At 42.3% G+C, this 10,758-nt stretch overlaps 1 protein-coding gene across 1 annotated transcript in view; it reads right to left on the bottom strand.

The window, feature by feature from the left end:
- Positions 1-1,750: 1,750 nt before the first annotated feature.
- The window catches only part of LOC147906344 (glycosyltransferase-like At2g41451), a 73,456-nt gene continuing 64,448 nt past the window's right edge, over positions 1,751-10,758 (bottom strand). The window contains exons 9-11 of the mRNA XM_087384269.1: positions 6,012-6,058; positions 2,666-2,753; positions 1,751-2,491 (exon numbers count right to left, since the gene is read on the bottom strand). Of these exons, the coding sequence (XP_087240395.1) occupies positions 2,159-2,491; positions 2,666-2,753; positions 6,012-6,058 (468 nt within the window). The 3' untranslated portion in view covers positions 1,751-2,158. The remainder of the gene's footprint in view (positions 2,492-2,665; positions 2,754-6,011; positions 6,059-10,758) is intronic.

Raw genomic sequence — 10,758 nt, 5'->3', positions numbered from 1 at the left:
GGTGAACTAAATTGTTATAAAAGGATAATGGCAAGTGATTTAACTTGGACAACTTGGCAAAAGCCAAGAAGGAAGAACATATCCCCGTCCTAATTTTCACAAGTGCACACTTGAGAGGGAGCACCTACCTCCTACATCATCACTGAAGAGATCTTTCTTATGATTTGATGCTCGCCTTGTGATTAACCTGAAGCCTCTATTCATATGAAGATGTGTGAAATTGAGTTTGAGAAAAATGGTGAACCCCTATATGAAGACAAGTTTGGGAGTCAAGATTGGATGACATGTGCAAGTCCAAGAATCTCACTCACTATCAAGTCACCTTAGTGTCAACCAGGAATTTTAATGTCGTCTCATAAAACATGATTTGTAACAAATTGTTAGAGAGAATTTTGAGGAAAGGAGAGGCCTAGGAGAGTTGTCTAATCGAGGAGCTATTGATTGGAAGCGAGTATGCGAGAGCCTCTTCATCTTGTACTTAAGGAATGCAATGATGGGATTGGGAAACTTCGAGCATATGCACAAACGGTCGAGCAACGTGGTGAAGCATGAAACTTGGAATTTAGAGCTAAAAGCCAAGAGATGGCCTATTGCGACCCCTCAACATAGGTCACATTATGGACTAGTTGGAAACATCCAAGATGAGGCTTCTTGGAAAATACCTAGTAGTTGGATGTGCTAAAGTGGCTTGTTGGACAAGCTTGGCAAACAATTATCCTATCAACATTTAAGCTAAGGTGGCTTGGCAAACAATTATCCTATCAACATCCTAAGGTGAGATTAGCTACCAAGTTTTTTGTACATTGCCACACCCCAAGCTTAGAGTCCTAGAAGTTCTCGTTCAAAGTCTACCCAAGAACACCTCAAAAAGGGAGGAGTTCAACCTTCTCATAGAGGGATTTTCGTGGTGATCCCCACTCTGAGAAGGGATCCCCAATGATGTAGAGGTTGAAGGGGGTGTGCATGCATCTTTGTGCGGGTCTTACCAAAGCAAGCCATAGTGCCAAGAGGAGATCAAGCGACCACCTCTTGGCGCCCCGCCGCCCCCCAAAAGAAAAAGAGATAAAGATAAAGATAAAGATAAAAGGAAATACTTATATGAAGATTGAGCCACCACCTCTCATTCAAAAGCCTGCACTTCAAACTTGAAGAAAAACCTAGAGGCAAGAAGCAAGTGGATGGACACAACACCACAACAGCCCAACCCGCTTAGCTCAACAAATGGAGTGTCTCAAGGTTTTGAAGCCCTTGCAAGGGTCAAACAATAGATACATGAGATCAAGACAAGCATCCTAGAGGCTTGAAAGTGAAACTTCAGGAGGTGAATGAGGTGTACAACGTGGACATGACAATTCTCCAAGATTGGAGCGACCTCTCAAAGTTCGCCACCTTGCCTACCATTCCAGGGGGGGGGAGGATTGGACATTGGGTTATATGCCCTCAAGTCTTCTTTTCTCGTCCCTAGCAATATCAAAGGACTTTCAGATGATTATCCGCCTAACTTGCTACAATGGCAAATGATCGAAGTAGTTGGGAGATTAAGCAAGGGTTGGAGCATCCATCAGTGCCCTCACAAAATAGCTGATATTGCATCAAAATTTTGTTTCCCAATGAGATATTGCATCAATTTAATTGCATATTAAGTTTTTCTTTTCCCGGGTAATCATGCCACAGGAAATATACTTGAAAGGCATCAAAATCGATGTTCGAATGTTGTTATCATCAGTAGCAGAAAATACTAACATTGTGGGAGAATATATATTGATGCTACATACAACTTCATCGGCCAAGTGCAAGGCAGAAGAAATAGGCACAAAATGCTTTGAATGATATTTGGATCACCTTTACAAGAGGCACATAAGAACAGATTGAATGAAATATGGAGCAGAAAGTAACCTCAAGACATTGAATTTTCCCTCCATCCTTCAAACCCTCACCTTAAATGCTTGGCAGGCTTCCTTGAAGAAGCCTTCACTTAAAAGAGAGGGTTTGCAGTATTGTTTAATAGGACTTCCTTAGTCCTGTCCTGAAAAGCAGCCTCTGTTCTTTCAAAACACAAGGCTTGCCCTCCAGAAAACTAGGGGGCTGGAGGGGGTATTTTGAAATAACCCAACATCACTTAGATTTTGAAGCAAGAATATAATATTTTACAAACACATCACCTAAGAGAACTCGACTGCCTCAAATATTCATTCACATGTTCACTCCAGGAAAAATCAAACGTAGGCGATGGTAAAGGAGGCAGTGCAAGGTCAGAAAGTTCGCCAGTGATAAGCAGCTTTCTCATGGATGATTCATTTTCACTGCTCTCTTTTTGTTCATTCCTGATGGGATTTTTTGTAATGTCAGAAATTAATGGCCGACTTGTCCCAGGAGAATGAGATACCGATGCTGAAGACCCCTTTTCGGAGTTGGACTTCTCACGGTAAGCCTGACCTGCAGATGAAGCATCACTGAAGATGCCTGCCTCCCTTAAACCCTGGACTATTACCTGCAGAAGACCACAACCCTTTTGAGAATGCCTCCTAACCATGAACTCCTCCACCAGCCAAAAAACATATAATGAATTGGGCCAGATGGTCACAGGATTACATGTTTCCTGTCATTCTCTAACCTTCAAAATAAAAAGAGCTTTAGAAGACATTGTTACAACTGCCCAACTCACCATTGGAGCATAGATGCGAGTCAAAAGACCCTTCCTCATTAATTTCAAGTTCAGCTCCTTGTCAGTCCAGACTACCCTGTCTCGATACCTGCAAGTTAACATCAATTTTTACTTATTCCCTCTCTCTCTCTCTCTCTGGTGCGTGTGCCCACGCATGCACACCTTTTTTTTTTTTTGTAAAGCAGATATTCTATTTAGAAGAATGTACATACATAGCTGTCCAAAGTGGAACACCTACTACTCAAAACTAGAACCAATAATAAAAGCCTTCTAACTGGGCCAGAGGAAGGTCTCCAAGAGAATGAGCATCTTGGAGGAAGGTCTCCAAGAGAATGAACATCTTAGAGAGACCAATACAAAGAAGATAAAAAATAAGGACAAATATCCACTAAAGAGTGCTTATACAGTCGAATGGTGCGAGCACGATACAACGACCAGAAAACCCAATAGCAACACCAGGAGAAGAAGTGAACATAGTCCAGCATAGCAGCATGTATACTAAAGAACCCAAACTGCTTGCCAGCAAGAGGACAGGTCCAAAATAGATGTAAAACAGTCTTCTCGCATACGAGAACAAGTAGGGCATGCTGAAGAAGCGATACGCCTGGCAGCCAATAAACATCCAACTGGTAAAGCCCTACCAAACAGTGCCATAGGAAAACCCACTGCTTACTGCTGCAGATGTGCCGAAGAGAAACCTTCCACCAAGAAAGAGACTTGTTTAGATGCCAAAAGTGATTTCCATGGTCCTGGATCCAAGGCCGTGAAAGTAATAAATGATAAGCCTTCTGGAAGCTCCCGATCAAACTTCCAATCCAATAAAGGGAGAGTGGAAAACAGGCGAGGAACAAGCTGAAAACTTTGCAGCAATGTAGAAATAATGCACCAAATAGACATGTGATGCAACCCCAAACAATACCATCTCCTGGCCTGTGGAAAGGGAAGAGTGCAGCCCCGATCATCAACTACATGCGCCACTGTAGAAACACCGAATGATGCAGAAAATACGCCTTTCGAGGCTGTAAATGAGATAAGGATGAGCAGACCCGGCTCCAGTGAAAACTCTGCAACCAGAGGGTGTTGCCAGGATCTGGAGGCTGACCAGACCAATGTAAATAAGCCAAAAGCTGCTGCCAATCATGAATCAAGCAAGAAAAAAGGGACAGCCAGGAATGCGACCACAAAAGTCCAAAATAATATCAGAATAACGGAACCCAATGGCCAAAAGATTCTATGTGGAGAGAGGTAACTACACCAAAAAGCAAAAGATTCCATGGCTGATGCTGCTCCAACAAGTGATCAAGAGTGTGGCCTTGCAAGCTAGCAAATGAGTATGAAGATCAAGAATGTTCAAACACCCATGCATCCTAGGCAAACAAACAACACACTTTTTTTGGGGTGGAATCCATGTATGTTTATATTACAAGAAGCAGTCCCCAAAGAGGGAACGTGCAACTACAAGTATCAAAAGATTTCAATGTAAGACAAGTAGAGGCAATCATTAAAAGATTGTCTAATGAACATAGAGACAATCATAAAAAGATTGCCTGAGTGACATCCGGAAATAGTGAAACTTGGAGAAAGTGGAATCTCCAAAGACTGTTCTGATTTCTGTCTTTCCACAAAGTCTAGAGATCCCAATATCGAACCCAAGTGAAGAAAAGATGAAACTCATCCCTTCGTGGATAAATCCCAAAAAGCCAAAAGAGCTTGCCAAAGCAATTAATAGGAAATCTGGCTGGGAGATGCTGCTCTAGTAGAAACAGAAAGTCACTAGTCATAGGGCAATGCCAGAAGAAATGAAGCAAGGAGATTCCCTTGAAGCCAAGCATCTGTGACAAACAATAGGAGCAATACTACGTGCTAGGAGTTGACAAAATGGTATAACCAAAAGCATCACCCGCCATAGAAACACCTGTTGACGAAGAGGCAATTTACAGCTCCAACGCTGTCACAATCTTATGTGCCACCACTTAGCATTATGATTCATAGAAAAAATCTGATTTGCCCAATCTGAAATCCAAGGTGGAGGCATCAAAACCTTATACAAACTGGCCAACGATACATTAGCCAACAGTGGAGGATGAGTGCTGGAATCCTGGAGATGAAGAGCCCAATCTATAAGACGATATGAGAGCTCTCACTTTGGTAACTGGTAAGAAAGATTCAAGCATTTGAGATAGAGAATGCCAGAAAGGTCTATAAAGCCACCCCAAACCATACTGTCTAGCTACTAATAGAAAAGACGTTAATGTAATGTACCCGCAGGGTGAAGCAGCAATGACATGGAATGAATTCAAAAGCTTCAAAAACATTCCTTCCACAAAACTTCCACCAACTTTGCTTAAGGGAAGTCTTTGCTTGTAAATCTAGAGAGAAGCAAACTTTGCTCGAGAAATATTTCATTGTAAGCCCAAAGAGAAGCAAACTCAGAAATACTTCGGGGAACTTAACGCCGCCCAATAATTCAGGAGGTGGATCTTTTCAGCCCAGTGCAATTAGATTCCATAGTCTAGCTTGCTCTTAAGGTGTTAAGCCACTAGAAGCATCTCGGCAATGTAAAGAAGCATCTGGATCGAAAGGAAAGGAGTTTTCAGCCCTTTGATTCCAAGAGTGAAACTCCCATAAATCTAGATCAGAAATGGATTGATTGAGCATTGGCCACAGATTCAGGTGAGAAAGGCAAGACCACAGGAAATCGAGAGGCATTTGTCCCGCTGCCCACCTCCCCCCCCCCCCCACGACCCTCACTCCTCATCACGTATCAGCTTAAACAACTTCACAAATCCTTCTCAAGACCTGAATCGCTAAGGACCACCTCCAGCCTCAAAGATAAAGATCCCAGCCTTCAGAGACTCCGGAATTTCCGTCAAACAGGATGAAACCTTAATTTCTGTAAATAAAATTCAAGAAACTACCGATTTTCAGTCGTTGATCAATGCCACAAAAAACAATGATGTATAATTTAATTTCCATTGCTTTTTACATCAGGGAAATCATATCTTCAGCTTGCAGGATGACACTGAGTGGCACATGGGGAGGGGTAATGAAGACAATGTAAGAGGGCTTCAAAAAGTTGATCTCTCTCAGTGGTTCTTCCACTTCAGTCCCAAATTTTAGCACAAGAATGAAGGAGTGCTGTACAATGTGCATAGAAAGATGGGAGAGCTTCCGTGAAATGCAAGAGGCTATCAAAAAGAAAATGAAGCATTCGAGAAGATAATGGATGAGCAAGCCTCCAAAAGCATCACAGAGCTTACGCTGAACATAAAGGTGCTAGAAAAATGTGAGTGCTTCAGAAATGTTGAGTGAACATCTAGATGAAAAGAGAGTATGTGGAATATACCAACGCCGCATCTCATCCTCTGTGGCAGTTGAAGCAATGATAAAAGCCTGTTGACAGACAAATCAGCAATCGTAAGCAATGCCTTTCTTTTCTTAACAATTGCAGCTTCCTATTCCCAACAGTTTCAGTGCAAGACAAACAACGATCATAAGAAACAGCTTCCAATCAACAAACACGGTTGATAACATTGATTATCAAACAATCCAACCATAAGAAATGGTTACTCATTAGTTAAGTTGCATGACTCTGACCAGATTTTGGCATAAAACACCAAAAATCTGTCAGCTTCATTACATATGAAGATGCATCATTGCCCAAGCAAGCTGTTACACATTATAAGAACCTGCTACCAAGCAGCAGTGACAATACATCTGAGCCAGCATGTTGAGCACATGTGCATTTTTTTAAAAGCTAGTTTCTTTTCAAGATATAACAAAACTAAACTCAATAATGAAATACCTCAAACATGGTATACAGCTTTGAGGTGAAACATATGGCTATTTAAGTCCACTATCTATAAACCATTCATCCTACTTTCAAATGCATTATTTACAAGCCCACAAGCGTATGCTGATATGAAGATAATTGGACATTGCTATTGCAAAAAGAGCCAAATTTCTTATGTGTGTATGTTAAGGTGCTGATCCTTTCAAAAGCAAAATATGCAATGTTGGTACAGTAGTTGAATATTGTGACTGGAACAAATGGCATATAACTGCAAATAAGTAGCTAGGATGCTCAAAAGGGATGATGCTCTACTAACTTTTTTATAAACACCACTCACAATAATGACTAGAAAGTGGCAAAGACTTTGATACAGTCACAATCCTAATTCATGGAAGCTGTCAAAGCTGACCTTTAAATCAGCACATAGAATATATCCAATCTCACTAATTAGAATTTTTTGAAGACAAACAAGTGGACAAAGGGAGAGAGAGAGACAGAGCGAGAGAGAGGTAGGTGGAGAGAGAAGAAGGCGGCCGCGCGCCGGGGGGGGACACGGGAAGCTATGGGGAGACTGACAAAAAAAGTGGGTTTAGAAGCAGAGAATAAAAATTAAAAAAATAGGAAAAACTTAGTAAGCAAAGTTATGCTTATGTTTGCATCCATACCCAAGCTTAAGCTACCATCTAGGTTTCAAAAGATTCCAGAATCTCTTTGATAAACCCACTACTTACTAAGTTATAGGGTCCCAACCAAGCAACAAAAACTATGACAACAACAACGATTGCGCGTGCATATGCACGTGCGCGTGTGTGTTTGTGTTTGTGTGTGCACGCATGTGCACACACGCACTGGTGTGTGTGTGTGTTTGGAAAGCAGCTATGTGATTCACTTGGTGATTGGAGGCCGATCACGCTCATGCCAGTCATTTACAAGATCATTGCCAAAATGGTGGTTGATCGGATTAAAGGTTATTTGCATGATGGGTTGCATCCCTCCCAATATGGCTTTGTTCCACGTCACCATATCACAGATAACATTGCCAATGCTTATATTGGGATTGAATATGCCAAATACACGCAGCAGGATGTTCTACTCTTGCAAGTAGATATTGCAAAAGCCTTTGACACAGTTCAATGGGATTTCATCTCGCAAACTATGCGAGCTTTGGAGTTTGGACAAAAAATGCAGCAAGTTATTTACCGGCTTTATAGAGATAGCAATGCGGCTTGCATTCTTTCTGGGGATATCTTTGATGAGTGGACTCTTCGTTGTTCGGTCCGCCAGGGATGCCCTCTCAAAATCTAGGCATTTGATAGGCAATGGTGCCAGCTGTAGTGAGCGATTCACCTCAAGGCTGCCCTCCCAAACGAATAACTGCAAGATACAATGATAGACTAAACAACTCTCATTTCCCTAAGCCCTAATTGGTAAGGGTGAAAAGTCAAATGCAATTCTTTTCTCTCAATCTAGGCATTTGATAGGCAGTGGTGCCACGTACTCGTCCATATTCTTTGCCTAGTATTTCCATGGGATAAGAGGGGCAAGCATAAGGTGTCCCTTCTCTATGGTCAACCATAGAGGGATGTTGCAGTTCACCGAAACTACTGGCCATGTTGACCAAGATATTGAGCATAGTCCAAAGGCAAGCCCGAGATGCAAGTTGTGTGGCTCTGTTGCAAAGTCCGGCCCTATTTCTCTATGTGCTTCCATTCCTAACCTCCTAGGTCTATCTCTTCTCATGCCGAGAATCACTCCCTCCTCTTCTTCTCTTGGGCATGACTCACCTATGTTCAGCCTGGTCACAAGTCTTGAGTACTCACTTTGTCAGACTGTGTGTCTTTCTTTGGTTCCTAAGCCTTGTTCAAGTCAACCTTGATAATTAGCCTACGAGCACGGGTCCCACCTTGGGATTAAAGTGATAGGGGGAAAATCGTGTATGAAGAGCTTTCACAAAAGAAGCCCATGTTCTAGGATGCTCTCACCATATGGCCATGCCTTCATTGAAATGGGCAAGAGCTGACCTGATGATATACAATGGTCTCGACAGAAGGCCATCTTTCGGTGGGCTCACTTGTTTTCCACATGGAGGGACCAATGTAGTTGACTATCACATGGGCTTACTTGTTTTCCACATGAGGAGGGACCAATGTCTTCCACTAGGTCATACAGAAGAGCATCGTGACCTATAACCACTCGAAACCCGCCCATTCATCTTCAGGCCTACCACCTCAAAATCTCCAGTGCTGGTTAGACTGGAGAGTCGAGAAGAAAGGATTTTGTATGAACATGCTCAAAGTCAAGAAGAATGGATTTTGTATGAACATGCTCAAAGTATGAAAACATTCGGTCTAGTCTCGCTAGTGATGCATGCCCTCTAGTCAAGCCTGCCTACACAACTGATTTACTGGGTGAACTTAGACCTCTGAAAATGCGACCCAAGTATATATAGGACCCTACCATCCCAACCAAGGTTAAATAAGTTGTGTTGAAGTTCAGCCTCATTCGGATTGAATTTGGCTGTTTAACAAATCAAACAGTACAGGCACGAACAAATCAAACACTACAAGCACGAACAAGTCCACATTTGCATTTGCTGAGGCGTTAACCACTTATGCAGGTACTGTCAAAAACAAGTCCAAAGAATGGAGTAGCAAACAGCTCAAGTTAGACGAGGAGGATATAGGTTCGGCACCAAGCCAAGGAAGCTCGGAGACGTGATTGACTCGATGTCCGGCTCCGTCTTCAAAATAATGATCTTGTAAAGAGCAAGAGTATGGTGGCATGACCAAGTATATGCCAAGTAAGAAAACACGGTAGCAGCGGACGTGCTCAGCCGAAAGGGCCCTGTGGCAGCAGTTTTGATAGTCAATGAGACCATGCTACTAGGCATGCATAACCAGTACCACGACACCAAGGAGTTTGGTGTGTATTGGTTCAAAGCTATGACCGATGACAATCCATCCACTACACAATTTGATAGTAGATGCACACAGAGGCATGCAAGATACCTTGAAAAAGATGAAATGATGGTATTATTGGTTACAAACGTCTCCAAGAGTGCCAGATTTGCCAAACGGTAAAGGTAGGCCATAGCAAGTATGACACACTCCTAACGGGAGCACCCGCTTCAAAGGGAATAAAAAATGATGCGCCTTATCATCATTGACTAATTAAGTATGTATGTTACGCTGGATCTTGGGCTCACCCACTACCTGTGATCTGCTGGTCCATATGATCTGGCTGGTAAAACTCTGTGATCATGCTCTGGATAGAGTCTAGCTATGTGTGCCCTGACCTCAATCTCTGCATCCTGAGCAAGTGCTCTCTGTGTTAACGTATCTCATGGATGAAGGTAGCGAGGCATCTCTAATCTGGGTAAAAGAGGAAGCTGGAGAGGGGCCTCCTCTTACTCAATCTTGTTGGCAATCACACAAGGTACACATGCAGCTCTCGCGAGGTATGCCCTCAGCAAGCCACTCTCAATATAGAGTCCATGCGATGAGACAAGGAACTGTCCGATGAATAGCCTCAACAAATGTGGGAGGTGGATCCAGGCATATCTTGGTGGATCAATGAAGCCCTCCTTTGAAATCCTGGTATAGAGTTAGCCAAATCAAAAGTTTGCAAGGGGAAGAGCTCGGCTTAAGCTCGTCTCCTTTCCATAATAGCCCCTAAGGATACAACCTTAAAATCCGAGCACTACACAAATCATTCCATGATAAAGCATTGTCTGACGGCACACATGATGTCTGTAGATTATAACATTCAATGATATCAACAGTCATAGGGTTGCACAACTATTGGCACTAATCTTGTGTATGATAACATAGCTCCTCCTCTTTGTGTCATTGTGTTTTGGAATGTACTAATGTGTGGATAGCTCACACTGGCGGTGCATTAATGGGTAACCCATTTATAACTGTATGCTCTACCTTAACTCTTTAATGACCTTTAATCTATAAATCGAGAGAAACCTATACACAAGCCTTAAAGGTTTGCAGCCTTACATTTCAAGGTTTTCCATGCACTTCCTTTTCACAGGAAAAGAGATAACACAAATCCAACAGCATACCTCTTGAGTTATACATAGCAGAATTATAGACTTTAGCAGACAACTGTCTGTTCGGTTATCAATAAATTTCATGCGTATGAATAAGTGAACCCAGATGAAGACTTCCAAATTTGCTATGTGTTGATTCTTCGTGTTAAACACACATTCAAGTGAGCTTTCAATAGGTCATCAACTCACTGGTAGCCTAAAAATGTTTTCTGCTGAGCGATTTGCATTAAAGTACATGTC

Source organism: Dipteris shenzhenensis, chromosome 1 (genome assembly GCF_047967505.1).
Source record: "Dipteris shenzhenensis isolate YYH24624 ecotype China chromosome 1, Dip_SZ_1.0, whole genome shotgun sequence".
Classification (NCBI taxonomy): domain Eukaryota; kingdom Viridiplantae; phylum Streptophyta; class Polypodiopsida; order Gleicheniales; family Dipteridaceae; genus Dipteris; species Dipteris shenzhenensis.
Note: the sequence above shows the minus strand (reverse complement) of the source record. Positions and strands in the feature narration are given on the sequence as shown.